The following is a 27,372-nucleotide window of genomic DNA, read 5'->3' on the forward strand; positions in this document are numbered from 1 at the left end:
TTAAAATCTGTTTTCTAAATCTATTTTTTTCCATTATTGTACAAAATTCTGTTTTCTTAATAATGAGGATAAATTATTTAGTCCAAAGATTTGGCTAAAGTTGTTCATCACCTGCTACCTTACCTACTAATTAAGCTCTACCTCGTCCAGGGAACCTTAAAATATTGAATAAATGTCAGGCAAATCTTATTAGATATTTTCCAATTTGCATTTTATTTTGCTTTTATGACACTAAACATCTAATATGATTTTCTTTTTTTAATTAACTCGGTCAGATTTTTAATTTAACGTAACACATAAATCTTAGGGCTATCTTAGTCCTACTTACACTTTTAAAGATTTCTTGTTTAATTTGGTCACAGAGAAACTTGAAATAATAATACCATAATTATTATAAATTGGATTTTAATAATTGTATTGCTTCTTGTTTATCATTACCACTGTCTGATTTCTGAAGTTTGTGTCTAAATTCTTGTAGTTTTTTGTTTTATTCACAAAAACTAATTATTGATTTAAGAGCATACTCTGATATTCTCTTATATTCATAATCTGCTCTTCTTAATGAATGTATCATTTGTAGGATGAACTGGCATCTTTAAAAGAACAACTGGAAGAGAAAGAATCTGAAGTGAAAAGGCTACAAGAAAAATTGTTTTGCAAGACGAAAGGAGAGGGGACTGAAATTTTTGATCGAGGTAGGAATCTATATTTAACATTGGTTATCTTATTTTGTTAAAATCCTCCAAGATCTGCAAAAGAAACTGATGTTAGTTGATGTGCAATTTTAGCATCAAAAGAAAAGAAGAGCAGAAGCCATCTAGGCTCAGGACGACAGGGCATCATCTGAGACGCTCCTGTTGTGGGGATCTATAAACATCTTCGAGGGCAGCCGGAGAAGGGGAACTCTGTACTCTATTGGGTGCTTATTTTAGATGACTGATTGTAAATTAGCAACAGCAGAGAGTTCTTATCCAAATTGCAATATAAGGGAATGTCAAAAAGAATTAAAAGGAACCATTACTATGTCCCAAGATTATTTTTTTCTAAACTGAGCTTGAGACAACTTGAAGACATTTGGAAACCTTGTCTGCCTTGTTGAAAGAAGAGAAGAAAGGCTCTGTATCTTTGGGAAAAAAATTAATGAAAATTTCTTATGCGGCGAGCCCTTAACCTTCGAGAAAGCAAAATGGGACAAATTCTGTTTTTGGAAAAGTGCATGAATTTGTCAAAAAATTGCTTTCATAATTAAGGGGCTTTGTCCTAGGTTTATGTGGACTATAATTTTTAATGTAGCTTATATTGATAGAAAATAATCTGGTGAAAAAAAATGTGAATGAAATGTGTTTTTCTGGGTTATATTTGGAAATATAAATGTATGTAACATCTGAGAACACTAGGTCAAGTTTAACCTTTCTTTGTTGTGATAAATGATGACTGTGGCAAAAGCAACTTCTGAGTCATTTCAAACAGAACAGTTTTCATTTTATCTGTTATGTGAACATTGGTATTGTTATTGACTGTTCAATGAAGGGCTTGAATTAGATTACCTCTAAAGTCTCCTTTGCTCTGGAATACCTTGGCTTTATATACTTGTGGATATCACAATTCTATCCATCAGAAAACTTAGTTCATCAAACATGGAGAAAAATGGGTTTTCTTCCCCCTCCGTAATTTGGCAGATGTAGAACTGTGTATTCTTAAAGGACATTCACAAACAGGTCATGCTTTTAGGATTTTAAGGAAAAAAAAGGAATCATAGGACTTGTAAGCTAGAGCGTATGTTAGAAGAATGCTACCCGAAGTCTGATCCAAGGACCGGTACCAGTCCGTAATGGCTTGTTACCGGTGCACAACCAAATAAACATAGAGATCGACAACAAGTGCTTAGAGACTTCACAGCAGTCTGGTGCTGACAACACCTAACAGCATGATCAGTGGACTCATCTCCTTGAACAGAAGCTACACCATTTCAGTGCTGCTGAACTTGAGTCATGAATTGAATGTGACAGAAGCAATGTGTTGTTAGTCATGTTCAGGAAGACCAAATATCTAACTGTAATGGAAATGTAAAAACCAACCAATGCAGCATTAACTGGCTCTTCATCACGGGCTGTGTAGGGAGCACTTGTACGCCATAGGCCTAATTTTAATGTGAGAATGTCAACGTTCAGAAAGATGAAATAACAGAGGTAGTAGTAACTCAAATTTAGGGCTTCTGGTTTGATTACATTAGATGCTCTTTTTAACGTCACACAGAGCCTTAGGTAGTGTAATTCCACTCCTGAAGTCACAGAATAGGTTAGAGTCTCTTTATTTTAGGTGAAAGGAGACAAAACAATAGTGCTTTAAAAATATTATTTGTTGTTGTAACGCATGCTAACTTCCAATTCAATGGGTTTTCCTGCACAGATGAAAATTTTAAAAAGAAGCTCAAAGACAAAAGTAAGGTTTTTGGTGTATTTCCATCAGCCTTTACTTTCACCAAAAGTAATACTTGGACTGTTCTTTGCATGTGTTTTTAAAACATTTCTCTCACCAAAAATGTAAAGTTGCTTCATCAATAAGCTTTCCATTTCTTCAGAGTTTACAAAATAGAGGATAAGCAAACAATGAAGACTAGGAGTAAAAGATCCTTTTGCAGATTTTATCAGATTCAGCCTTTTTGCTCCACAGGATACAGCAGGACACCCATAGGGCAGTGGTGCATTTTCTCTGTGGCTCAAGAAATACAGGATCAGAGAGGAAAACAATGTTTATACTTTCATGAAAACCTGCTGTTTTTGAGGTTTACCATAGTTGAAAGATCATTTTGAACTTTGCTTTAGCTTTTCAATGTGTTGTAGCCTACTTTTTCACTGAGATCTACTTTAAGAGATTTTTTATACACATCCTCTTGGTGTTATGAAAGAGATTGTAATTATTTAATTGCATTAAGTAATCCAGGCTGTTTAATGGAGTCTGGATTATTTAAGGCAGCATAAAGATAAATCTTTAAAGGACTCTCTCCTCCAGACATCGAATTCTTAAATCAAGGGAATTTGCTTTAAAAAAAAATTTTTTTTTAAAGAAAAGAACCCTGGCCGGTGTGGCTCAGTGGATTGAGCACTGGCCTGCGAACCAAGAGGTCACTGGTTTGGTTCCTAATCGGGGCACGTGCCTGAGTTGTGGGCCAGGTCCCCAGCTGGGTGTGTGTGAGAGGCAACCAATTGCTGTATCTCTGCACATTGATGTTTCTCTTCCTCTCCTTCTCCATCCCTCCCTTTGTCTCTAAAAATAAATAAGTAAAAATCTTTATTAAGAAAGTACGTAACATGCTTTTGTATTTGAATATCAAATTTTAAGGAAAATCACATTTGTCTTACTTTGGCCTTTATGTTTTAAAATAGCATTTGGAAATGAAGTTTATAGATGAAGCAAAGCACTTAATATCCTTTTGTATGGAACCTACAGCCAGCTCCTTAGCATGACTGCTCATGTAAATATCACATTCCATCCGGCTCTTACCATTTGTGTCTCCATCTTGGTTATCACTGAATAACATTGTGTCTGCTTTTGTCGTTATGCGCACTTTGTTCATTGCTTTTACCCACTGCTTTATTGGTTTCTTTTTTGAAAACTGTGTTTTTATTGTTATAGCCCTGAAATTTCATCTTAGTTGTTCTCATGAAGATTTTGTCGTTGCTTTGAGAGAGGATAGTTTGCTCTCATTTACCTTTATTTTCTTTCTGGAATGATGACTATTCAAGTGAGATAGAAGGTGTCCATTTTTTAGATTTTCTGTAAAAGAGAATATGGATGGTAAATTTTAAAAACACACAAAACAAGTCAGTAACATCTTCATCTTAAAACATTTCAGTCTGAAGAGTCAGTAGCTTCTTGTTACTGTCATACACCTTAACTAACCTGACTTCTGATTTGATGTTGTGATATTTTCAGATATTGAAGTACAAAAAATGAAAAAGGCTGTGGAGTCTTTGATGGCAGCAAATGAAGAAAAGGTATCTAGATGAAATTTAAATATTTATTTCTATGTGTGATAGCACCATTTTGATCATCCCATGCATGTTCTTGAGATATTGCAGTTTGAAAGAACACACCTCATACACTGCCTCCCTTCCTGCCCAAGTGTGCCCACTGACAGCAGTCACAGTCGTTATATATATATATTCCTTGCTAGTCTTTCCTACTCTTGAATAAAAATAAAAGTCATTAGCAAGCTATCCACATAGCTTTTATTTGGAGAAAAGAAAAATAACTGAAATTCATTTTGTTTTCATTTCTCTCCCTCAAAAAGCAACAATAACAAACAGAACTCCCAGTGTTGAATGAGGGCTGATGCTCAAACTGCTACAGGTGCACCAAGAGTGACTTAACATTTTGGTGGTTTCAGAAGGCTCAAAGAGGTCATGTTTGAGCAAATTCTGAGGAATAGCACGAGTTGCTCATCAGGAAAATAAAGGTCTCTAGGCAAAGGATCCATGTGTGAAAACAGGTTTCAAAATCAAGGCTTGAAACAGCCCAGTGCTTACTGGGAAAGTTCGGGAACATGACATATAGGTGGGGGAGTGGGGGTGGTATGAGATAACCAAAGAGCTGCAGGGAATGGAAGGCAACCTGTCTGCTAGGCTAATGATCTGGGGTCTTAGCTTATAGTCCTTGGACAGTGACATAATTAAATAGCTGTTTCGAAAGCTAACTCTGGTGGCAGGAGGGAGGGAAGAATAAGGGAGGGAGACGGGAAAAGAAAGAACGATGAAGAAGCTGTTAAAATAATGTAGGTGAGAAATGAAGAGGGGTTGAAATAAGGGAATGGTAATGAGGTGTTAAGGAGGCAAGATATTTTAGAGAAATTTACAGCTTGACAAGATTTTAAAATCTTTGGATTTGAGAGTAAGTTTCCGGTTTGGTCAGTGGGGTAAATGATGCACGTCCTGTAAGAGTTAGGGTATCTAAGCAGAGGCCGAAGTACTGGGGGCAAATAATGAGCTTTGTTTTAGATACATTCAGTTTGTTGTGTTCATGGGGCATCTAAAAGGAGATTTCTTGTAGAAAGTTGAAAATCTCAATTTTAGGATTAATATAGAATTACAGATTGGTGGGAAGTGAATCTCATCAATTTTAGGAGAACTATATGGTTAATTGTAGATTGGTGGGGACTAAAGTATAGTTGATGCATCAGTTAGCTTTTACTCCATGACAGATCACATTTATTATTTCTCCTGCTTCTGTGGGTCACCTAGGTGTCTCTTCTGGTCTGGGCTGACTTAGCTGATCTCTACAGTTAACCAGTAACCGGATGGGGCTGCATGGTGTAGGATGGTGTGGCTCACATGTCTGGTGATTGGCAGACTGGTCTAGGTTGGCCCCAGCTGAGATGTCTCTTCTCTAAATGGTCTCTCATCTTCCAGTAGACTAGCCTATGCTTCTTCACATAGTGGCCTTAGAGCAGCGAGAGAGGGCAGGCCCCAAGGTGCAAATATTTTTCAAGCCTTTGCTTAAACCACATTTGTTGATGTCCTATTGGCTCAAGCGGGTCAGGTGGTCAAGCCCAAAATCAGTGTGAGCTAGGGAGCTCGTTTTTATCGTCCACTGAAGAGAGGGCATGGGAAACAAGAAGAGGGTAATGGACAAAACCTTATAGCTCTATATTTTATACTCTGGGCTGGGTAGATAATGGGGGTTATAGAGGTGGGAAACCTATTGGGGCAAGGAATTAAGAAATCAAAATAGAAGAAAAGAAAGAGTGGAAAGAAAAGTAGAAGAGAAGGGAAAGAGTGGAGTTCAATCAAGTGCCAAATAGAGGTCAAATTAGAAAAGCGATAAAATGTGTTCATTGTTTTTAGTAAACAGCTCTCTGATGACTAATTGAAGCGAGTGTTTTGAGGAGTGAAATGCCAGGTGGTGATTAATGACAGCTGATGAAGGCAGCAGATGTAGGTTAGCTTTTCATGACTTGACATAAGTTAGAGAGGAATTAAAATTTATTTTTTTTCTTATTTTTTTATATCTTATTACCTTGTTTTGTTTTTGTTTTTTAAAGATGGCAGCTGAAGGATAGGATCTCTAAATTTAGAGGTACTTTTTCTATATCTCTGATGTACATAGGAAAAATACTCTAGATATTACCTGTTTTACTAAAGTTTAGAAGTATTCTTTTAATAATGTAAATAATTCACGTCTACTTATCTTTGTGTTGCAATTACTTTTACTGTTTTAAAATCATAGTATTAAAGATGATCATCTATTTTATTACTAGGATCGGAAAATAGAAGATCTTCGACAATGCCTGAACAGGTACAAGAAAATGCAAGATACGGTGTTACTGGCCCAGGGAAAAAAAGGTAGTGTAGCTCTATGTATTTTTTCCCCTAACTTGATTTTAAGTGGTTGTGACCTTTTGTATTGGACCTCAATTTCTTCTATGGAGCATATCCGTCATCCCAAATCAGATAGCTCATTCATTCATTCAATGACATTATTAGACACAGCTGTTCTCTGCCTGACAGTGTGCAGGCTGAAGGGCCAGCAGTAGATTGGGTGGTCAGGGACAGTCTCTCTAAGGAGTCCATTTGATAGCATTCCAGAGAGAGAGGGTACAACAGCACATGCTAGAACTTTTTTTGCAGGTGTGAGGGGATGCAGAGAAGTTGGAGTGCTTAAGAAGTAAAAGACCAGTATGACTGGAAGGGAGTGTTGGGAGTGGGGAGAGAGTGAGATGGGATCGTAGAGGTGAGTACCAGCGAGGTCATGCAGGTGAGGAGTTTTGCTCCTACTTGGCCTGAGGGATCCACTGAAGAGTCTGAACACATCAACAACATGATCTTTGGAACCAGTAGACCACAATGGGAGAGAGCAGAGTTGTAAGGAAGGAAAGCTATTTATGAGACTTGCAGTATCCCAAGTGGAAAGACCTGATGGTACTGATTGGAAATACATTGTGGTGTTAGAATCAGTGTGATGATGTGTTGAATTAGATGAGGAGAGTGGAGAAGAGGGAAAATTCAAGAAAGATCTCTCACTCAAGCAACCAGAGGGATGATAGCTCCATTTACTAAGAGAGTGAAGCCTAGGAGAGGAACACTGGAATGGTTAAGGGGGATTGTGTTAATCTTTGAGTGTGTTTAGTTAAAAACAAACAAACAAACAAAAACCCTGTAAGACAGCTAAGTAGAGATAGTTATGCAGTTTGTTGTATGTATTATTTTGTCTGTAGATGGGCTAAGTCCCTTGTCCTCAAATATTGGAAAGCTTTGGGAGTCACTCAAAACAAACAAAAAAGTTAAGGACTTTAAAAGTTCTCTTGTTTATTAGCAATGCACAGAAGGGGTTATTTGCTCTAAAACTAAGCACTGGAAATTAACAAGTCTTCTGGAAGGTACTCATGAAACACTCAAATTTTGAAATTTAAATGAGTTTACTAAGAAAATCTTGCTTTTGACCAGAATTTCTGAAAGAAAAAAAAAAAAAAGATATTTTTATTCACAGAGCTTGGCATATATTAAAACTTTATAAAAATCTGAATGAGCAAGTACACTTCTAATTATCAATATTGACTTACGGCAATTCTCATCAGTCTCCATTTCTGTATCTCAAAAGAGCCTCTCTTTTAAGGAATATTGCCAGTTTCCAAGTAGTTTTTAGATAGGTGTCGCATGTGAAGCATTGTTTAATTTTATAAAATATCAACATTAATTTTTGTGTTTAAAGAATAAGGAAGAACAGGTAACTCCTATAATTAGGTCATGTTACAAAATATTTACAAAGTAGAGAAAAGGGGTAAAAATCAATTATAATTACACTGACATGATCATTGTGGGCATTTTCACGTGTTTCTAATCTTTTTTCTAAGCATATAAATGTGTAACTAAAAGAGGTAATTTCAAACCATGTACAACAGGATAGATTTTCATAAACCAGAATGATGTCCTGTTCTGACAAAGAGATAAACAGCGATTTTCACTAGGATTTATAATTTATACTTATTTGGTTAATTCTCATACAGTTCTAATAAAACCTAAATTGTAATAAAATTAGAGTACAAGCCTAATTAAACCTAATTTAAGAAGCTATGTCTAGTTCAATATCTTTAAATAAGTTTATGACTCACCATTTTGTATTCAGAGATCAGAGTTGTAAACATCATTCTTGTGTTTTTAAAAAGGAGCACCTGCCACTGTGTTGTTCAGTGCATGTAATTCTTTTCATTTCTGGAGATGTGAAACATTCTCCAAGTTGCTGCTTTGATGGATCTGTGCTTGCTTTTCCTCCTTAGGCTGTGCTTTCTGCTTTAAACTGAATGGGACTAAAGGATCCTCTTGAGGGATCCAAAGGTCATCATCTCTTATTCTCCTTTTGATGGTTTTTGGTTTTTTTTTCCAGGAGTGCAGTAATGGTAAAACTGAGTTGTTTAAATGGTGACTCTGTTGCTGTTCAGAATCACTTTGTTGTACCATTGGTATTCCTCAGCCTGGTTATTTCTAAACTGAAATTTGTAAAGCAAAGCCCCAAATTTTGAAGCAAAGTTAGAGGAGGGTTGTTGAACTGAATTAATTTTTAGTTTCAATCTTGTGAGTCTAGGATTGCACCTGTTAACCCCACGGTCAATGAAGGTCACTGCTGGACACGTGTGTGTGGCCCCAAAGCCCCTGGGCCTTAGGTGCTCACATCTTAAGATGTTTCCTAGGTTCTGGGCTGTTGTTTTCCAAGTGATGCCAGAGGTTGACTCTTCGATTTTTGAGGATCAAAAAAATTTTTTACATTTAATACATTTGGGATTCTTCTTCCAAAAGTGAAATATAAATAAAAATTTGCTGTTGTCCTTTATCTTTTCCTAGGCCAAGAGAGTGACTATGAAGAGCCTCACACTGCCAGTTCCATCTCCACTTTGCCGGATGCACAGGGCTTTGGTGAGCTGGAGAAAAACCTGTCATCTACTCCAGTAATGGGGTCTCCCAGCCGTGACCCATTTAACACAAGTGTTCCGGAAGAGGTATTTATAGATTCTTGATATTTTCTTCTTCTTGAAGAGACTGTGTCATTGAATGTGAAAGTGCTGTTGACAACACGAAAGACATGGGCTTGTCTTCTCAGCATGATTATTGGCTTGGTTTGTCCTGGCAGTTTCTGTATCCCACAGGTTAGCATTTGAAATGTGTGGGTTTTTTTCCTTCCTTTTAGTCAATGCCCTGGGCAATGTCAAAATTGCTTATATAATTCAGGAAAAACATAAGACTCCCTTAGAGATAGGTGTCATCTTAAATACGGGATTATAATCTACATATTAAATAAATAGGGAAGAAATAAAGTGGAACTAAAGTGAAATTACACAAAACCTGATTTTAGTCACCTCTGAAAGATAATGGAATAAAAGTTCCCTCTGACTGCTTTAGATTTGGAAGGAGCAGCTGGAGAGGAAGAACACCTGAAACGATTTACTTTCCTTTCACGTCACACTGCCACCAGTACCTTTATCTGTTATCTGTTGCACATCACCCCAAAACTTTGTATCTTGAGTGACAACATTTGTTTTGCTGACACATCTGCCATTTGGACAGGGCTCAGCAGGAACCTCTGGTCTCTGCTCCACTTGGCAGCAGCTGCAGTGGCGTGAAGACGGGTGCTTGTATCACCTGGAGGCTGCTCATTCATTCATCCGCCTGGTGGCTGAGGCTGGCTGCTGCTGGGACCCCAGCCGAGGCCCTGGTGGGAACCACTGCGTGGGACTGCGTGGTTCCCTCACAGTGTGGTGGCTGGGTCCTGAGGCTGGGCATCCCAAGAAGAAGACTGGGCAGATCTGAACTGCCTTTCATGACATGTCCCAGGAGTCACGTGGCATCCCTCCTCCAGTAGCCACAGACCCACCGAGATCACAGAGAGGAAACATCCATTACCTCTTGATGGACAAGTGGCAATATCACATTGTAGGGACACAGATGGGATCATTGGGAAGACTGTATTTGGAAAATAAATCTGCTCCTCCGATCTCTGGCTACAATAGTTTACATCCTTCTCCCATGCACAGTATACTCACTTCCCCTCCAAGGACCCCTTAGTTTCATTGCAGTTAGGCACCAGCATCCCAGGAATTTGTCATCCAGATCAGGTCAAGATGTAGGTGAAGCTCCCTCAGGTGAGTCTTCTTGGGCTCAGCTTCTTGGGTATCATTCCATTCTATTTCAAGAACCAGGAACTTAAGGGACAAGCCCTCTCTCCCCCACACACCTGACATACAGTAGTGGGGTAAGTATATCATAACTGCTAGAGGCACTCTCATTTGAAAAAGGGAAAGCAGAAGGCACACAGGTGTCACTAGTTCATAGCACTTCCCAAACCCAGCCAGGTACTTGGTGCCAGTTCCTTTATTAGGACTCAGTCCTCTGGGTTCTTTATTCCTCCTTCTGAGGTATCCTTCCTTTTCCACAGGAAGGAGGCTGTGTTTGCAGGAAATAGTCTTCTGTAAACGTGTCCCCATAGGTCCAAAGCCTTTTATAATTTTCTCCGGTCTCGGTCACTTTTAGTCTAATTTGGTACAATATTTTAAATGTATAGAATTCCTTATGAATCAGTTCGTTATTCACTCTTATTAGATAAAAGCATATCCCCAAATACCTTCACAAGAAGCCCTTCTCTATCTTAGGTTCCCTGTGAGGCTGCCTTGATGTCCCTTTAGTTTTAGAGTTTTTGATCTTTGCTAAGGGTTCAGTGAGGCAGCACCACCTTAAATCTTCTTGAGGGCTTAACAAAGCCGCACACGTGTCTTCATTTTAAGACTGTTTTCCTAACAGCACCCTGAATCCATTTCTTAACTTTAATGTTTTGTGCTGTCTGGAGAGACTAGGAGTGGGAAGCAGTTTTATTTTTGAACAAAACAACGCTGGCTCCCTTATATTGAACGGTTCCTTTGGTCATGTCTCCGCTCTACTATTTTACTATCAGTAATGAGAGGAAACCAAATGGCATCCTTACCTTTTATATCTATTGCTGATTATTACATAAAGAGAAAATGAAATTTGACTTGAATGAAAATGAATTCAAGGAGAAAACAACACTTCTCTGTTAAATATAAGAGAGGGCTAAAACATATCAGTAACAGGAATTAGTAGGGGGGGATTGGCGGTGAAAGGGTGCACACTTCCAGTTGTAAGCTAAGTCAGTACTGGGGATGTAATGCACAACCAGATGACTATAACCAACACTGCTGTGTGGATATTTGTAAGTTGCTAAGAGAATACATCCTAAAAGTTTTCATCACAAGGAATGTAATAAGTAAGGCAAGCCATTATGCTATAAACCTGAAACTTATCCAGTGCTGCATGTCAAGTTATATGTCAGTTAAATCGAAAAAAAAAAAATTAGTTAAGGAATAAAATACTTTAGGAGGAAAAAAATCCCCTGATTGTTAAGTATATATTTATAATGAAGGGAAAAGTTTCATTCGACAGGCGTTGAGTGTGCTGCATTCACAGAGGCTGCTGCTACATGTAGTATATACTCAGATAATAATCTCATATCCTTAAAAAAGGTCTTTGCCAGGTGCACTGTAGTTTTAATGACAGATTTTTTAGTTTGGGACAAGAATAATTTAATGAGGATTGAGGGTGTTCAGTCACATTTAATAAAAGAAAAGCCAAGAGGGAGATTTGAGGTTGGATTTGAAGCCCTCAAGTTTGAAAGGAAATGGAAAAAATCAATCTGCTGGTGGAGCCTTTTTTTTTCTCCCTATGATTAGGAACCCAAGGAGATAAAAACTTTAGGAAATAGGAATGATGGCTAAATTAGTTGTCATGGGTAAGTCATAAAGATTCATACTGAAGAAAGAAATGATAGTGAAATAAATAATCTATTTTTATGGTAGTATGACTTGTTAAAGAACAAAATTCGACTGAGTAAATTTTAAAGTTTTGTTGGTTTTACTCAGCAATTCATGAATTCAGCAGCATCCAGTCTAGGAGACAGAAAGGACAACTAGTTAGCTGTACAAAATGGAAGGCTTTGTGTAGAAGGGGCCAGGAACACGGAAGTCATAGTGGGCATTTGCTGATCAGTTAAAGCAGGGTTACTTTCCTTACAAAGGGAGGTCTTGGACCCCGTTAGGGAACTTGGAGGAGCAAGCAAGTACTGATAGGTGGACCTAAGCCTTCCTTTTCTGGGAGAGCTGAGCACAGAAATTTAACTGAGTTCAGATTTGCTGATGTGGGGGCTTAGCATGAGCCTCTCCATCTTGGGACCAATCCGGTTACTTGAACAGACTTCACATTTATAACATTTTATGGTGTCAAAGGATGAGACCGTCCCTTAGTAACTGAAACAAAAATCACGAAGCTGAATTTATTGCATATTTAAGTTAAATGAACTTTGTTGGCCAAGGATATTTTCTCCAAGCCAATCATACATAGGGTTTCTGAGGGTGCTTGGAGCTCAAAGACTGTGGGCTTTCAGAGCAGGAGTGGGTGGACAGCAGCGGTGTGTGCTTATGAAGGTGAGACAGTTGTTGACTGGGTGGCATTTGGAAGTGTGTGTGCTGGTTTGACTCCCTACCTGACTGGCTGACTTCCAGAAGTGAGTCATGGATCGGGTTGACTTGTAGAAGTGAGTCAACTCACTGAGATAAACTTTGTTTATTTTTTTACTGGAATTTTTTTTTTAATGTTTCATTTATTTGTTCATGATGTGGCCACAATCTAACTGCTCTATGGTTGTCAGACATGACGGAATACCAGGGTGTACAAATTCTCTCACAGAGCCCATCCATCCTTAGGCTACACAAGGCATTCGTTTGGAAAGATGTTATGTGTTGTTTTGTTGCTGCCGTAGTACTGTTAAGATTGATCAAAGTGTTTTAAGTGGTGTAGCCACAAAGTACATTATAGGTTGTTGTAATTATACTTGCCATCAGTTCTGTAAATCGAGTGAGCCAGCTTGTTCACACATAGAGTAATAATTAACTGGTTTGAGCAACATTCTATTTTAGACAGAAGTGAAAATAGTGCTTTGTTCACAAAGCATTTTTACCCAAATCTCGTCATAAGTCATTGCAATCCTGTAGTGTAGCATTGTCATTCATTTTATTTTTAATTACTTATTTTATCCTCTCCTGAAGACATGTTTATTGATTTTAGAAAAAAGAGGAAGGGAGGGAGAGAAACATTGATTGGTTGCCTCTTGTACACACCCCAACCAGAGACAGAACCCGCAACCTATGCATGTGCCCTGATGGGGAATTGAACCCAAGAAGGTCCTTCAGTGTATGGGATGATGCTCCAGCCAACTGAGCTACACTGGCCAGGGCTTCATTCTCATTTCACAGAGGAGAAAGCCAATGCCCGTTTCAGTGACTTGCCTTAGACTTTGTCAGAGCCAGGATCTCAACCAGGACTTGAAGTTGTTAGGATTTTACTGTTGTATTAATTAACTTAATGGTATTTATTATCTTACAATATTCAGTGTCTTATTCAGAACCAAGTTCAAAAATTACTTTTCTCCAGCAAGTTTTCTACCATTAACATTTCTTTATCCTGAATTTTTGTTACTCCGTGGCTTGTGTCTTATTTGATAGATTGATTTTTGACTTTTTATTGTTATGTTACAGTTCCACATCAGCATCTTGCAAGTGTCAACCCCTTCATTATTACCAACATCTAAAGGCTTGGAAACTCCTGAAAAAGCAAAATTGCCTCCTAAGCCAGAGACTTCATTTGAAGAGAAGTATGTCATTGATGTCCTAACATTGGAAATACTGTATAAATGTTCAGAAAAGTAGATCATGCAAAAGCGAGGGCACTGTAGTTATTTGCAGACACAGTTTTTTACCCAGAGAAGCAAGAAATAGTAAGACACGTGCCAGTGAACCATAATCAGGGTTGTACCATTGAAATAAAAGGTGTGAAGCGAGAAGTAATTGGAGATGAGGCTGAGGAGTTGCGGTGGTCAGGTTAGAGAAGGATTCTCTGGAACCTAGCTAGATTTTATATCCTAGGTGTTGGGTGGCCATCACAGGGTTGCAGAGACAAGAGCAGACAGTCATGTGCCTGAGGCTCTTTGGACAATGGCTATGGAGGAGACAGGACAGGGATACCATAGTTTTCTCACAGGCAAACAGGATTTTGGAGGAACATATTCCCAAATTAAATGCCTAATCTTACAATTAGACAGAATAAAATAGAATATCAAAAAAAGGAGAAAGAAACAGTTTTCTTTGCGCAATTGTTTGTTTTCAGAATTCTCTTCACTTAGAATATACATGGTCTTTTCTTCATGAAGTACATAAATACTTTTTTTTTTTTTTTTTAATTTTAGTGATGGGAAGAGAGTCCTTGGTGCTGCTGCTGTTGAAACCCAACTGAGTGATAGTCTTTCGTAAGTTTTAACTTATTGAAGGTGGTAACTGTGATTGGTACTTGGGATAGAGGATGCTTCTGTTAAATTAACAGTGACCAGTATTGAAAGTGAATGACTGAGGCCCGAGTGAATGAGTGCAGCTGAAATGACTGAGTCAGGGGTGGAGGGTATAAGGTTACCAAGAAATACTTACTCATTTAGCATTGTCCTGTGTCAGGTTTCTGTAGATCATAGCACTCCCTCTTCACCAATTTACATCTTAAGTTTGTGCTGTTATAGTTTGAATCTGGCAGAAGAGAATCACAGAGAGTGATGTGATGGCTGGAAAGGCTGCAGTGGTTTTATCCAAGTTAAAGTCTGGATTAAATTACGAAGATCTATTTCTCGAGCAGTACTCAATGATGAGATCTTTTTTCACCGTTATCTTTTATTTTATTTGGTAATCGACATGACTAGCAGGCTGTTCACCCATAAATACACAAGAAATGCCTTTTAAAAGGTCGTTTGTGTATTTATAGTTTTCTCTTTCTTAGAGCAAAGGTTATTACTTTTTTCTCTCTCTCTTTAAACTGGTCACGTATCCCTACCTTCAATTTTGAGTAAGACCGGCTCTGTAAAACCGAATGCTAATTATGTGAAAGAGAATATCTCCGAGGTTTACAGTGTCACTTGGCCTTCCCTAGGATAGCAAATGAATTATATGGACAGCAACAGGGATTCCTTTCTTAATCTTTCATCAGAATTATAAAACGAAGGGCTCTGTCAGACTCAGAAAATTGATACCTTTATGAATTGAAAAGTAAAATTTTCATCCTTTATTTTAATTAGAAAGGTTATATATAAATAGCACATGAGTACTTAAAAAGTTCCCGACATAAATGTATATATGGGAAAGATCTAGCAGTAAGCCATGGAAAACCCCAGTTTAAATTTTCAAATATTGACACCACGAGGATGGTCCTGAGTGTTTTTCCAGCTACTCAAACATGTGCAGGACATTTAGAGTTATTGGCAGGACAGCTAACCACCCCTGGTTATAAAAGAACTAAATGTTATAATTTACTTAAGCACATAAGTGACTGCCTGAATCCAGATTTTCATTTATTACCAGGATTCAACCCACACACAATTCTAGTTTCTTTCCAAGATAGATTCTGCTTAAAAACAGTGGCACCAGAGCCACTTATTATTAATTCTAATTATCATTATTGTTATTTTTAGGACGTCAAGTCTGCAAAAGTCTAGCAGCCTGGGCAGTCTGAAGAAAGAGTCATCAGATGGGGTTGGTTCTGTGTTTGTTTCTGTCTGTTATCCTGAGAAGAAAATATTTAGAGATCTTCATCTTTTTTTTCCTTTTGCAAATGAAACTCTTGAGAAGAGCTTGTGGTTTCTCTAATGGAAAAATATTAGATACCATGGTTAAGGATAAATATCGAGAGGCATGGTAAGAAGGATTGAAAGTAGTACATAAAACCAAAAATAAACTTGAATAATAAAACATTGTTGGAAATAAATGAAACTGAGATTTTTGTAGCTGTGATTTTTATATATATATGTAAATTTATTTTAATTAATGGAATTGTATGTGACAAATTTTGAACGTATTAAGGATTCCTATCACAACCTTAACTGTTGTTGTTTTGAACAGGAAAAGGAGTCCATTCAGAAGCCATCAGAGGTAATTTTTATGTTCAGATTATAATGTAAAAATGTTTTAGGTTTCTAATGCATCCAATAAACCAAAACTCTCAGAAACATGCCAGTAAAAGAAGCCAGACACAAAAGAACACATATTATGTGATTCCACTTATGTGAAATATCCAGAATAGATAAACTCATAGAGACAGCACATCGCTTGGTGGTTGCCGAGGATGGAGGAGAGTGGAACGGGGAGAAACTGCTGAATAAGTACGGGATTTTACTTTTAAATAATGGAGTTATTTTGGAACTAGATAGAGGTGGTTGTTTGCACAACAATGTGAATGTACCAAATACCGCTGAACTGTTTACTTTAGAATAACTTTTTATGTTACATGAATTTCACCCCCATAAGTTATTGGCAAAACAAAAACAAAATGCCAGACTTAGGCCTCACAGAAAGCCCTTCTTAGATCCCCAGCAGTTTATTTTATACAACCGTTGTCCATTTACGCAGCAGTCGCTTTGCTATTTTAAAGACATCGTTGACACAGGCTCCTGATTCTTCATTCTTCTGATTTTCAATCATTTACCTCATAAAGGTTACTGTCTGGTAGGCAGGCCGCTTCCAGCTGCAATCTCTTGGCTGTTGGCTCTCAGTGCCTTGAGTCGTAATGCAGGTACAGCTGACGAAGCACAGAGAGTGGACACAGCTGTAATGAAAGTCATCCTCTGTTCTTTTTGCCTTGCCAATTCAACAGTTGAGTGATTTTGACATCAGTGTTAAGACACGGATATTAGTGCCACTAAATTGTGGCATCTGTAAACTTTTAGTTACTATGAGCAGTAGATATGTAGAGTAAAAGAACCCAACTACGTACCTTAAAAGCCTATATCCCCTTGCCCTTCTCTCCACCTCTGCAAAAAAAGGAAACAGAGGACAAGAGGTGTTAGAGAAATGAGAACATCCAAACAAAAGCATTGCTGTGAAATACTGAAACAATGTAAAACACCATGTTACTATAATTGCTGATTCAAATAACAAGAAAGCTCAAAACATAAGCAACATTGAAAAGCATAATTTAATCACAATTGAAGTTCTTGATAAAGACCTTGAAATCGTGTAGCATCTGAAGTAGCTTCTGAATCAGCCAAGAAAAATTTAATTAGAACGAGTTTAGTTTTAGTTAAGTGTATCTGAATGTCTCACAGTTATCGAAAATTGTTGATCAAACATGGTAACTCCCAAGCAAGATATGAATATATCCTAGATTCCCATTTCAAAAATATATTTTAAACAGTTGCTGATTATGCCTTTATCTTATTATTAATTCTTTGAGAAGAATATTTAAAATAATTGGAGTACAGTCTTCTTATAGTGCCTGTATAGAAGCTTGGGACTAATGCCTACTTTGTAGAATAATTATGTTATGTTGAACTTATATTGATGTGGTTACATTATAATGAATGTGAACTATATTGTAGCCTAATCTATGTCATCATTGTTGGAAAAGTAAGAAGTCTGTTGCTATTTTAGTTTTTTTTCTTGTTTTGGGGGGGAATGAGTCAAATAATACTTGAGAATTTCTGTATCTATCCTAGTATTTAAAGTTCCTAATATTTAAATACATGGATTTTAGGTTAGCAATGAACCTGTTTCTGCGGTTGCTTAAGTAGTTTTCAGAATTGACTTCTTAAACTTCTAATGTGGTGCTTGATACTCATAATCAGTTTATTAGTTTGTTTATTTTTTTAGATAAAATCATGTGTGTAGCATATTTAGTATCGTGCCTGGCATGCACTGGTAATTACGTGCGTTAGTGCTGTTTCATTCATGTTTACTCCTCTCTCAGGATAAGGCTCCAGTAGGATTTGCGGGCCTCCCTCCCAAACCTCCAGGACATGGTGCCTCCGCGGATGACAACCCTTTTGGCACGCGAAAAGGCAGATCTTCCTTTGGTCGTGGATTTTTTAAAATAAAAAGTAACAAAAGGACAGCAAGTGCACCAAACTTGGGTACGTGTGGCCAAAATGTCTTTGCCTTAATTCCACCAGAACAAGGACGAGATCACTCTCTTCCCTTCCCTTAGTCATCTATTTATATATTTCTCTTTCTCAGAAATGAAGGTGAATGACTTAGGGAGAAAATTAGCAAAAAAAATGCTTCCGTGGATTTGATTCAGTGGTATGATGGTAGCTCTGTGTAGACTCTCACCCTGCATTCTGTTCTGGGGTGTGAACAGAAGAAAGACCTAAAACCATGATTCTCGCTGATGTCACTATAAATAGCTTCCCATCTGTTTTTCAAGTGGACCAATTAACCCCGTGTTGACACTGCTAATGGAGTCTGTGTGTAACGCCAGAAGCCTTCCCTCCCACTGTGTGTGTTTTGGGAGAAGGAGTCTGATCTGTGTTTCATTTTGTCATTCCCCTGTGTTCTCTCCATGGGGCTGCGTGTGATTGTGTGCATTGTTGGGATACCTGAAGATCGTAAACGAAGTGCCAGTGCACCCACCTTAGGTATCGTACCCTGCATGTCAGCCCTGGCCAGCGCTGCTTTCCCAACCGAGCTAATCCCTGCTCTTGGCGTCTGTGATCTCTAGAAAGCCAGCTGGCAGCAGTCAAGAAACGTTAGTTCTCTGCTCCAGAGTGTCCTTCCCACCTTCTGCTAAAAAGGACTCTCTGTAGAACCTTTGCTTCCAAGCAGAGGTGCTGTGTTGAGCAATGCTAATGCCACCCTGCGGGCAGCTCCGGGGGATCCGGAAGCGCACAGTGGTGCTCGGAGTGCAGGGAGGGCATCTCCTGGCATTGTGAAGTCTGGCTTTCACCCCCGAAGCACCGTTCGCTCACACTAACTCCCAGGCCCTTGCAGTTCCTTCATGTTTCCATTTTCCTCAGCCTCCAAAAAGAAACGGTTTAGCCAACGAGAGAGGCCTGTGGAAGACATTGAAAATGGTTTTCTAGACTTACTTCTCTTGGGGGTACGTTCTCCTAATTTATTGCTTTGAAGATAGAAGTGACATTTAGTCATGTCACAGGTAACTTTATGTGTTATTTGAAGAGTTGCCCCCGAAGTGATTTTAGGAGAGGGAAGCTCAGTTTTCCTCTTTAAAAGGCAAGGTACAGAAGGAAAAACATCCTAAAAATAAAAATGAGATGCTTTTAAAACGAGGGCAGCCTTCAGGGACACCAGCACCCATCCTGGCTGTCGGGTTTGAAAGGAAGGGCTCCTTTGGCTTTTCCCAGTAGGTCTCTTACCTTGTGCAGGTATCTGCATATCAATTCATGTGGATCATCAAAGGTGCCTCTTCTGTCTTTATAGCCCTAAATGTCTAGACAACACTGGATGAGTAAGCTAAACTGATTCAGTCAGACAACTATTTTCAAATGTTTTGTTACCTTTCTCAGAAGAAAGGTATTGTCAATGCTAAGAGGCAAATGCTGCTTACTGTAACCTATAACCACAGCTCCGCTTCGTAGAAAAGTCAGCCTCTGCAACCTTTATGTCTTTCTAAGACACTGCTCCTGTGATTTTTGTACAACTTTTACTTTCCTCTATAAAGGTGTAAAATCTCACATTAAAGAAAGAGTAGCCCTTGTGTTTGCTAGAACAGATCACCCATTAAAGAATAGCTGAACAAACTGAAATAGTTCGTGCTCAGAGATCTGGGAGTAGCAAAGTTGGATGTTATTTTTGTAAGGCAAAACCAACAGGCACTAATTTTATATCAGGAGAAAAATTTATTCATATTCAGTTCATTCTTTTCTCAATGCCTAGGATATAAAAGGTTATAAACAGAAATAAATTTCTTGAAGAAAGAATTGCCAGAAATTGGTAACTGATCTGAAATAAATGCCAAAGCTAAGGAGAGAATGAAAAGATAATGACAAAGGATTTGAACTGGAGTGCAATGAAATATTGAATAACGAAATTAAGAGAAGACTCAGGAAAGTTGGATGGAAAATTTGCTGAGGCTAAGATGTCCCTGGCATGCCGAATTGGGAATATATAGAGTATTCAGATACTGAGGCTGGAGAGAAAGATGAGGTCCAGAGATTTTGATGCCAATTGCTCATCAATGAGTGATGCCATCATTCAGTGGTGAGCTTGTCAAGAGATCCTGCTGAGGATTTAGAAAAAAATCTTGGAGTGGAGGAGGAAGAGAGAACAGGCAGGGTGTTATAGCAAAGACGGAACTATCAGATAACACATCTAGGAGAATGTCACAACAAAAAGATAAAGGAGATGATGAGTTTGAAGGATATAGGAGATAGTCAGCAGTTCCAAATGGTATAGCAAGATTGAGAATAATTTTGTTATGAATTAAATCACCCAAGAGAAGAATACAGCAATCCTATCACACCTTAGAATCTCAAAGGGGTTGTAATTTTTAAGTTAATTGACACAATGGACTATAGAGTAGAACAGAACATACATTTGTGTTCCATTTTTAATATTTGCAGGATGTTCTTTGTAAATCATTGGTTTATAGACCAACAGAAGAATTCTTACCAGTTGTTAAAGCCCAGAAGGTTATCATCTAGTCATGTTCATTTCATATATTAAAATTCATTGAGTTTGTATTCTCTTCTTGGAATAGCTGAAACAGAAAGGGAAACAGCTGAGCACCTAGACCTGGCTGGTGTGTCTCCTCAGCCAAAAGATTCACAGGGAGGCAGTCCTTTCCAGATGTCTCCATCATCTCCAGATTCCAAAAAGAAATCCAGAGGCATCATGAAACTTTTTGGAAAGTAAGTGACAGAGTGAACAAATGGAATGGGCTTTGTCTTACATGTTGTTCGGGTGTAGGAATAAATGGAAAATTGGCTGAAATGAATATGAAGTTGTAAAGCTTTTGTGTTCCTCTACTGGAAGGAGGATTGTAATTTTGGATTCATGAACTCTGGGTCTCAAAGTTCAAATTCAAATGTCAATTTTAATGACATACAAAGAGTAGCTCAAATGTATGCACTGGTTAAAAATATTCTAGTTAACTTTAAAGTCTAAGGCCTCTTCAGGTCTAATACAGGATGATGTGTGATGTGTCTTCTCTTTAGGCTTAGGAGAAGTCAGTCAACTACATTCAACCCAGATGACATGTCTGAAACTGAATTCAAAAGAGGAGGGACACGGGCAACTGCTGGGCCCCGACTGGGCTGGTCTCGAGATTTGGGACAATCTAATAGGTAAGAACAGCCAAACTAATTGACTTTTGCAATTCTACCCAAGCATCGGGGCCTCGTGAGCAACCACAGTGTTAGGATTCTCCCTGGGTTACACAATCGAATCCATCGTTTGCTGCCATGCCTAGTGGAAGAGTCCACCATCTTCAGAGCAGTGTAATTTGACAGTGGCTGGTGAACACTTGTACAGAAGATGTAGGCTGTGTGAGCTAGGTGAGGCGCCACAGCCAAAGTGTCCACAACATTTGTGCTAGAATGACTAATGGACTTAAATTTTCAAAGGAAGTAATTATATATACTCTAAAGCATAGCCTTGCAAAGATGGGATCAAAATAGTGTTCCAGACCAGGTCCTAGAGGCAGGCTGCGTGGATCTGATTTCTGGCCTTAGCACTTCCTATTAACTGGAAGACCTTGAGCTACTCCTTTTATGCTCTGTGCCTCTGTTTCTCATACTACTTATTAGTACTTACCCCCCAAAAGTGGTTGTTTATGTGTGCTAAGGATCTCACAAATAATAACTGTTCCATAAATATTAGTGACTAATGGAGTCTGAAAGCACTTATATAGACATCCATTCTATCAAAAATATTAAATTTAGTGGGACTATGTAATGTTTTATTTCTTATGACACTAAGAACTTTTCCTACAGCCTTTTCACAGTTCAGGGCTGGATTGGAACTACTGAGCATAAAAAATGTGGGGTTGGCAAACATATAGCAGAAATCATTGATACTAAATCTCTTAAGAGTCATCATGGGCTAGAAAGCTTTTAAAACATGGTCCCTCCCACTCAGGTGGAAGACTGAGTTTCATCAACGAGTTAGCTCTCTTTAGCCTTCTTCAAATACTGAGCAGTCTCATTTGCCATATGTTTCCTTTGTACACAGCAGAGGACCTCTTTGTGCTGATAAAAAAAAAAAGTCTTCTTTATTACCACATTTTTTTAAAAAGCAAGAATACTATTGGTGTGTCAAAGTAAAAGAACACAGACATTTGCTTTGATTATACTTTCTTTATTCAGTCATGGCACACTGCCCTCTTCTCATTGATTATCATTTGGAAAGGAACCATTATTCTGCTGAAGTTAGTTCAAGTTTGACTTGAGTTTCTTTTCATCTGACCTAGTGTTTTCTGTTTGGGAGTTCAGTCTTCAGACAGTATTGGTTGAAACTTGTACAATGACTAGACTTGTTGGTTCAACTCAGTCTTTTGTAGAAGATGTTTTTGCTAAAGCACATTGAATTTGTTGTGGTTTCATTTGAAATGAAGACTGTGGTCTAACAAGGACACTTTCAACTCCAGTGCCACTTCCTCTTCCAAATATGTACTGATAATTAAACTTCTCACGGTCAAATGTATATCACCAGGAAATTCCCATATCTGATAAATATGTAGTTGTTCAGCCTTGATGATAAGCCATGGGATTGGCTTTGAACTGTGTTTCATGCAGTTTTTCATTTTCTTCCTATAGTGACTTGGATATGCCATTTGCCAAATGGACCAAGGAGCAGGTTTGCAACTGGCTTGCGGAACAGGGCTTAGGGTCCTACCTGAATTCTGGCAAGCATTGGATTGCCTCTGGCCAGACACTTTTGCAGGCTTCTCAACAAGATCTAGAGAAGGTGACGGCTTCTCTATTTTATTTACATAATGAATTTTGAGAGAGAGATAGAGAATATGAATGTGGGATTGTTTTCTGTGCCATAAAGTCGAATGGGGGAGCCAGTAAATGCTCTTGAAAAAGTATGCGTTTCCTGCTTCATGCTTATTTTATTTCGTGGACTAAAAACAAAAGGACCTGGTTGTAATGATTCCTTATGAAACACTTAAGCTTCTGGACATTTTAATGAAAAATAATTGCATAGCCATAATAATAAATCTTAAGCTTATATTTCTCAAAATCATTTTGTGGCTTTATCATTAGTCCATCTCCCCAATGTGATATATGCAATTCAACTTCACTTTGCAAAAGGAAATAAAAAAGAGCCCTACATTTTGTGTTCCATTATTTAACATTTCTTCCCAATTCTTTAACATTTTACACAAAATAAGTCAAATTTCTGTTATGCTTCCTGTAGCTCCAGTCTTGCGAAAGAAGGAGCTTACTAGTAAATGTCTCACACACCCCTAAACTAACTGCAGTGATTTTGGCTTTGTAGGGCCTTTTGTTCAGCAACTTTTTACTAGCCTGAGTTAGTATTCTGATTTAATGTACTTGTTGGCTGTTTGATGCCGGGATCATTTTGGAGGAATTTGCATCCTTTGCCAGTGGCATCCAGCCCATGTTGACAGAATTGTAAAGCCAGTGTTTCTGTTTATTATTTCAGGAACTTGGAATCAAGCATTCACTTCATCGAAAGAAACTCCAGCTGGCATTGCAAGCTCTGGGATCTGAAGAAGAAACCAATCACGGAAAGCTGGATTTCAACTGGGTCACTAGTAAGAGGTTTTAAATTCTTAAGTTTGTACACAAGTAAGTAAGTAAATAAATAATGCTGACTTTTTTTTTTTTAATCACGTGCACAGGTTTTCTGTGGCATGTTAACGACACAGATTTCTCTCCTTTAGGATGGTTGGATGACATCGGTCTCCCCCAGTACAAGACCCAGTTTGATGAAGGACGGGTAGATGGTCGAATGCTCCATTACATGACCATTGTAAGTGATTCACTCACTCCTGGGGTTTTTCTCAGAAAACTACAGGAACAGAGGGAGCAAAATACAGTGTTTTCACCATGATTCCTCCAGAGATTGAATGTGTTGCTTTAATGGGAGGAGAGGGGCAGGCATATTTCCTGTTAGGATGAAGTCATAGGATTTGGTGGTTGCAACAGCCTTAGGAAATGTGAAACCTAATTTAAATTAAACTATCCAGAAAGTTGATTTTATGTATATTCAACATTGTAGACATTGAATTGTATACTTCGAATGGGTGAATTTTTATGGTATGTGAATGCTATTTTATAAAGATGTTTAAAAAGTAAGTGTAGCGTTTTGAATCCCTGGCAGTTTTCCAAATCACATACTCCTTTATGCAGTGCCCTCTCAGAAAAGGCTACCCTTGTAACCTGAAATCCATAGGGACTTGTCTTCTCCCTTCCTTTCCATTTTTGAGAACTGCTACCTGGAACTCTCTCACCCTTCCCACTTCTGTCCAGTTCTGCTTGGACAGGAGGCACTGGGGTAAAGAAGGAGGGAGAGGTAGACTTTCACTCTGATTCCTTCCTGATGTATAGTTTCATATGTCTAGCCTTCCGTCCCATGGGTAGAAGGAATTTCCCCTACTTTACAACAGAGGGGAGAGATGGATTCCAGGAAACTGTGTTCTAAGATTCCATGGTACTATTATTTAAATGGCTTTAATGATTTAATGAAATTAATTTAATTAGTATAATTATTTAAATTAATTCAGTTATTTAAATGGTTTCTTTGTGAGCTTCGCTATGGATTCAACTACCATAAGTATCTCCTTTAAATAAGCTGAAAGTTTCAAACAGCTAATTTAAATAGGAATTTTTCAATATTAAGAAACTTTGAAGATCAGCTCATGGGATTTGTGTTCTTCTCTGTTGTTGAACCAAAGTCTGTACCTTGGTTGGCACATCATGTAACACTAACAGGTGGTGTGTTGCATGTTTATTGTATGCCAGGTGCTTGACTCGTATTAATACTCAAGTCTCCGCAATCCTTGAGTGAGCACTCTTATTATCAGTTTTTAGATGAGGAAATGAAGGAATCAAGAAATTGGGTAACTTGACCAAGCTTCCACAGAGTAGCAGAAGATCATGTAGCATTTGAACCCCGACTATTTCCAGATACCTGCTCTTACTAGTCATAGCTCTGCCTGAAGCAAGTTCAGTAAATATTTGCTTGCATATTGAGCTTTAAGTATATTCTCCCGGGAATGTGAGCAAATTCAGGCTCATTAGAAAAGGTATGTGCATAACTCTCATGGTTATAAAAGAATAAATTACTTATGAAAATTTGATTCCAGAAGTTATAAGTCATAAAAAAATCTGTTTTAATGTGGTATTCTGGATTGGATCCTGGAACAGAGGAAGGACCTTCATAAAAGAACTGTTGAAATCTGAATAAAGTCTGTAGTTTAGTTAATTTTATTATCTACATTAATCTCTTGGTTTTAATGAATATATCATAGTTACATAGTAATGTTCAGAGAAGGAAAACTCTGACTCCAAAAAACCTCCGCTGCCTTGCGGCATACCTCTTCAGGGGAAAGGCTAAGGGAGTAAACCCCAACAGAAAATCCGGAGCCGGAGTCCCTAAGGCGGTTTGACGTTGTAGTCAACACCGGCAACTCCTGCGGCGCACCTGAAGCCAAGCTGTATTGACTCTGTCTTTCCCTTGGACCCTTCAGCTGCGAAGAGAGGGGGGGTCTGCTGCATGGGCAACAGCTGGCCCTCCATATCACCCTGCCCAGGCTCTGTAGCTTCAGCTTCACTGGAGAGGACACTCCAGCGTCATCACAAAATGTCGATTCAGCACGGGAGGAGACAGATACCGTGTCACTCCCGAGTCGGACTGCACAGCCATTCTCGGCGGTGCAGATAGACTCTTAAGAAGCTACACCATCGTCTCTCGAGACGGACGGCTGCCGACATAGTAATGTTAGGGGAAGCTGGGTGAAGGGTACATGGAAAACTGTACTATTATTGGCGACTGTTGTGTAAATCTAAAATTACTTAAAAATAAAAGATTTTTAAAAATCAAAAAACTGTTTTGGTTAAAAAAGGAAATGGCCCCTACTTTTAAAATCCCTTAAGCAAAAATAATTAACATTTTATTTACATTATAAACATTTTGCTTTTTTTAGAAAACCTGATAGACTTAAATTGAAAATAGCCAACATGGAAATGTGTTAAATGGCTGCCTCAGTTTTAGGTTAAAATATGTTAAATGTCCTTTCTAATTTATAAGGCACTATCTTTACGAAATTAACCCAGAAAAAAACTTAGGAAAGAATTTTTGCTCGGTTAGTAGCCTTTAAGGATTTAAATCGATAGGCTAATATTTGAAAAGTATTTTTACAATAATTGTTTTTCTTCACAAGAGATGTGTTATCGGTAAGGTGTGCCTAAAATTGAGGTTGGCCTTGTTTATTTTCTGGGTGTGTTTAGAAGGAGACTAGTGCTTATCTTGACACTGCCCCCAAATCACCTTCTAAAATAATTTGTCTGGGTGTGTATGGTATGTTTGAAATGTGACCAATAACCACAGACTTGGTGAAAGCTTTTCCTTGAAGGAATTGATTGGTGATATGTGTTGATACTTATAACTTAACTCTCAACAAGACCTTTGCTTTGGTTGACATAGAGTTTCAAAAAATGTCCACAATGTCTGCTAGCTAAAGCTTAAAAATCTAGAACTAGAGATTTCTTGAGGTTGGGGGGACAATAAAATGTGCCCACTCTTCTGGTTTTTTTCAAAACTGTGATGTGTTCCTTAGCTCAGGAAAGCAAGCCTCACTCACCAGTGACCATCACTTGCTGTTAGCTACCTGCTTTAGCAAAGCAGGTCACCTTTTGTAGTGACTGGTGAGTCACTACAAACATTTTTTTCAGAGCCAGGGGGTCCTACAATCCCATTCCAGAATGTCTGGAAGAGAGAGAAATAGATGGAAGTCAGCTCAGTTGGAACTGCATGAATTTTACTTTTCTTATATATGGGGGTCCTGGAGAAGATTTTTATTGGAATAAGGAAAGGCATCCTGCTATTAAATAAAGGCTTTGGACAAAATGATAAGCCCTTAGAGGGGTTCTGCTACTTTTCTGTGCGCTTTCTGAGATTTCCCTGAGGATGAGCTCTGCTTTTTGTTCTTTTCTGCAGGATGACTTACTGTCTTTGAAAGTTGTGAGTGTGCTGCATCATCTCAGTATCAAAAGGGCTATCCAGGTCCTGAGGATCAATAACTTTGAACCAAATTGTCTACGAAGGCGGCCATCTGACGAGGTAGCACCTGAAGCTGAAGGTTACACAGTGTGTGCTTTCCATGCATGGGACTGTCAGTGTGTGCAAAACTAAGACCCATTTCTTCTTGGAATCTGCAGGGAGGGCTTCTGGTTTCGTCAGAGCCTCAAATCCAGCCTCATTTACTTCTTAAGCTTTGTTTTCCTATATTCCTTCCATTCCTCCCATGATGAGTTGAACTGTGTAATGGTAGGCAAGGCTTGTGTTTTAGTTTCTCTTCCTCT

The 27,372-nt window shown here is 38.4% G+C and overlaps 1 protein-coding gene across 1 annotated transcript in view; it reads left to right on the top strand.

Annotated features, from left to right (window-relative positions):
- Nucleotides 1-27,372, top strand: part of PPFIBP1 (PPFIB scaffold protein 1) — a 180,641-nt gene that overhangs the window by 148,101 nt on the left and 5,168 nt on the right. The window contains exons 10-26 of the mRNA XM_090272961.1: nucleotides 581-695; nucleotides 2,410-2,442; nucleotides 3,937-3,998; nucleotides 6,257-6,341; nucleotides 8,835-8,989; nucleotides 13,589-13,704; nucleotides 14,296-14,355; nucleotides 15,559-15,619; nucleotides 15,986-16,015; nucleotides 17,829-17,991; nucleotides 18,463-18,495; nucleotides 20,577-20,727; nucleotides 21,034-21,162; nucleotides 22,633-22,783; nucleotides 23,489-23,600; nucleotides 23,730-23,818; nucleotides 27,008-27,130. Of these exons, the coding sequence (XP_090129087.1) occupies nucleotides 581-695; nucleotides 2,410-2,442; nucleotides 3,937-3,998; nucleotides 6,257-6,341; nucleotides 8,835-8,989; nucleotides 13,589-13,704; nucleotides 14,296-14,355; nucleotides 15,559-15,619; nucleotides 15,986-16,015; nucleotides 17,829-17,991; nucleotides 18,463-18,495; nucleotides 20,577-20,727; nucleotides 21,034-21,162; nucleotides 22,633-22,783; nucleotides 23,489-23,600; nucleotides 23,730-23,818; nucleotides 27,008-27,130 (1,668 nt within the window). The remainder of the gene's footprint in view (nucleotides 1-580; nucleotides 696-2,409; nucleotides 2,443-3,936; nucleotides 3,999-6,256; nucleotides 6,342-8,834; nucleotides 8,990-13,588; nucleotides 13,705-14,295; nucleotides 14,356-15,558; nucleotides 15,620-15,985; nucleotides 16,016-17,828; nucleotides 17,992-18,462; nucleotides 18,496-20,576; nucleotides 20,728-21,033; nucleotides 21,163-22,632; nucleotides 22,784-23,488; nucleotides 23,601-23,729; nucleotides 23,819-27,007; nucleotides 27,131-27,372) is intronic.

The sequence above is a fragment of the Furipterus horrens genome, unplaced genomic scaffold, assembly GCF_987537825.1.
Source record: "Furipterus horrens unplaced genomic scaffold, mFurHor1.1.pri manual_scaffold_4, whole genome shotgun sequence".
Classification (NCBI taxonomy): domain Eukaryota; kingdom Metazoa; phylum Chordata; class Mammalia; order Chiroptera; family Furipteridae; genus Furipterus; species Furipterus horrens.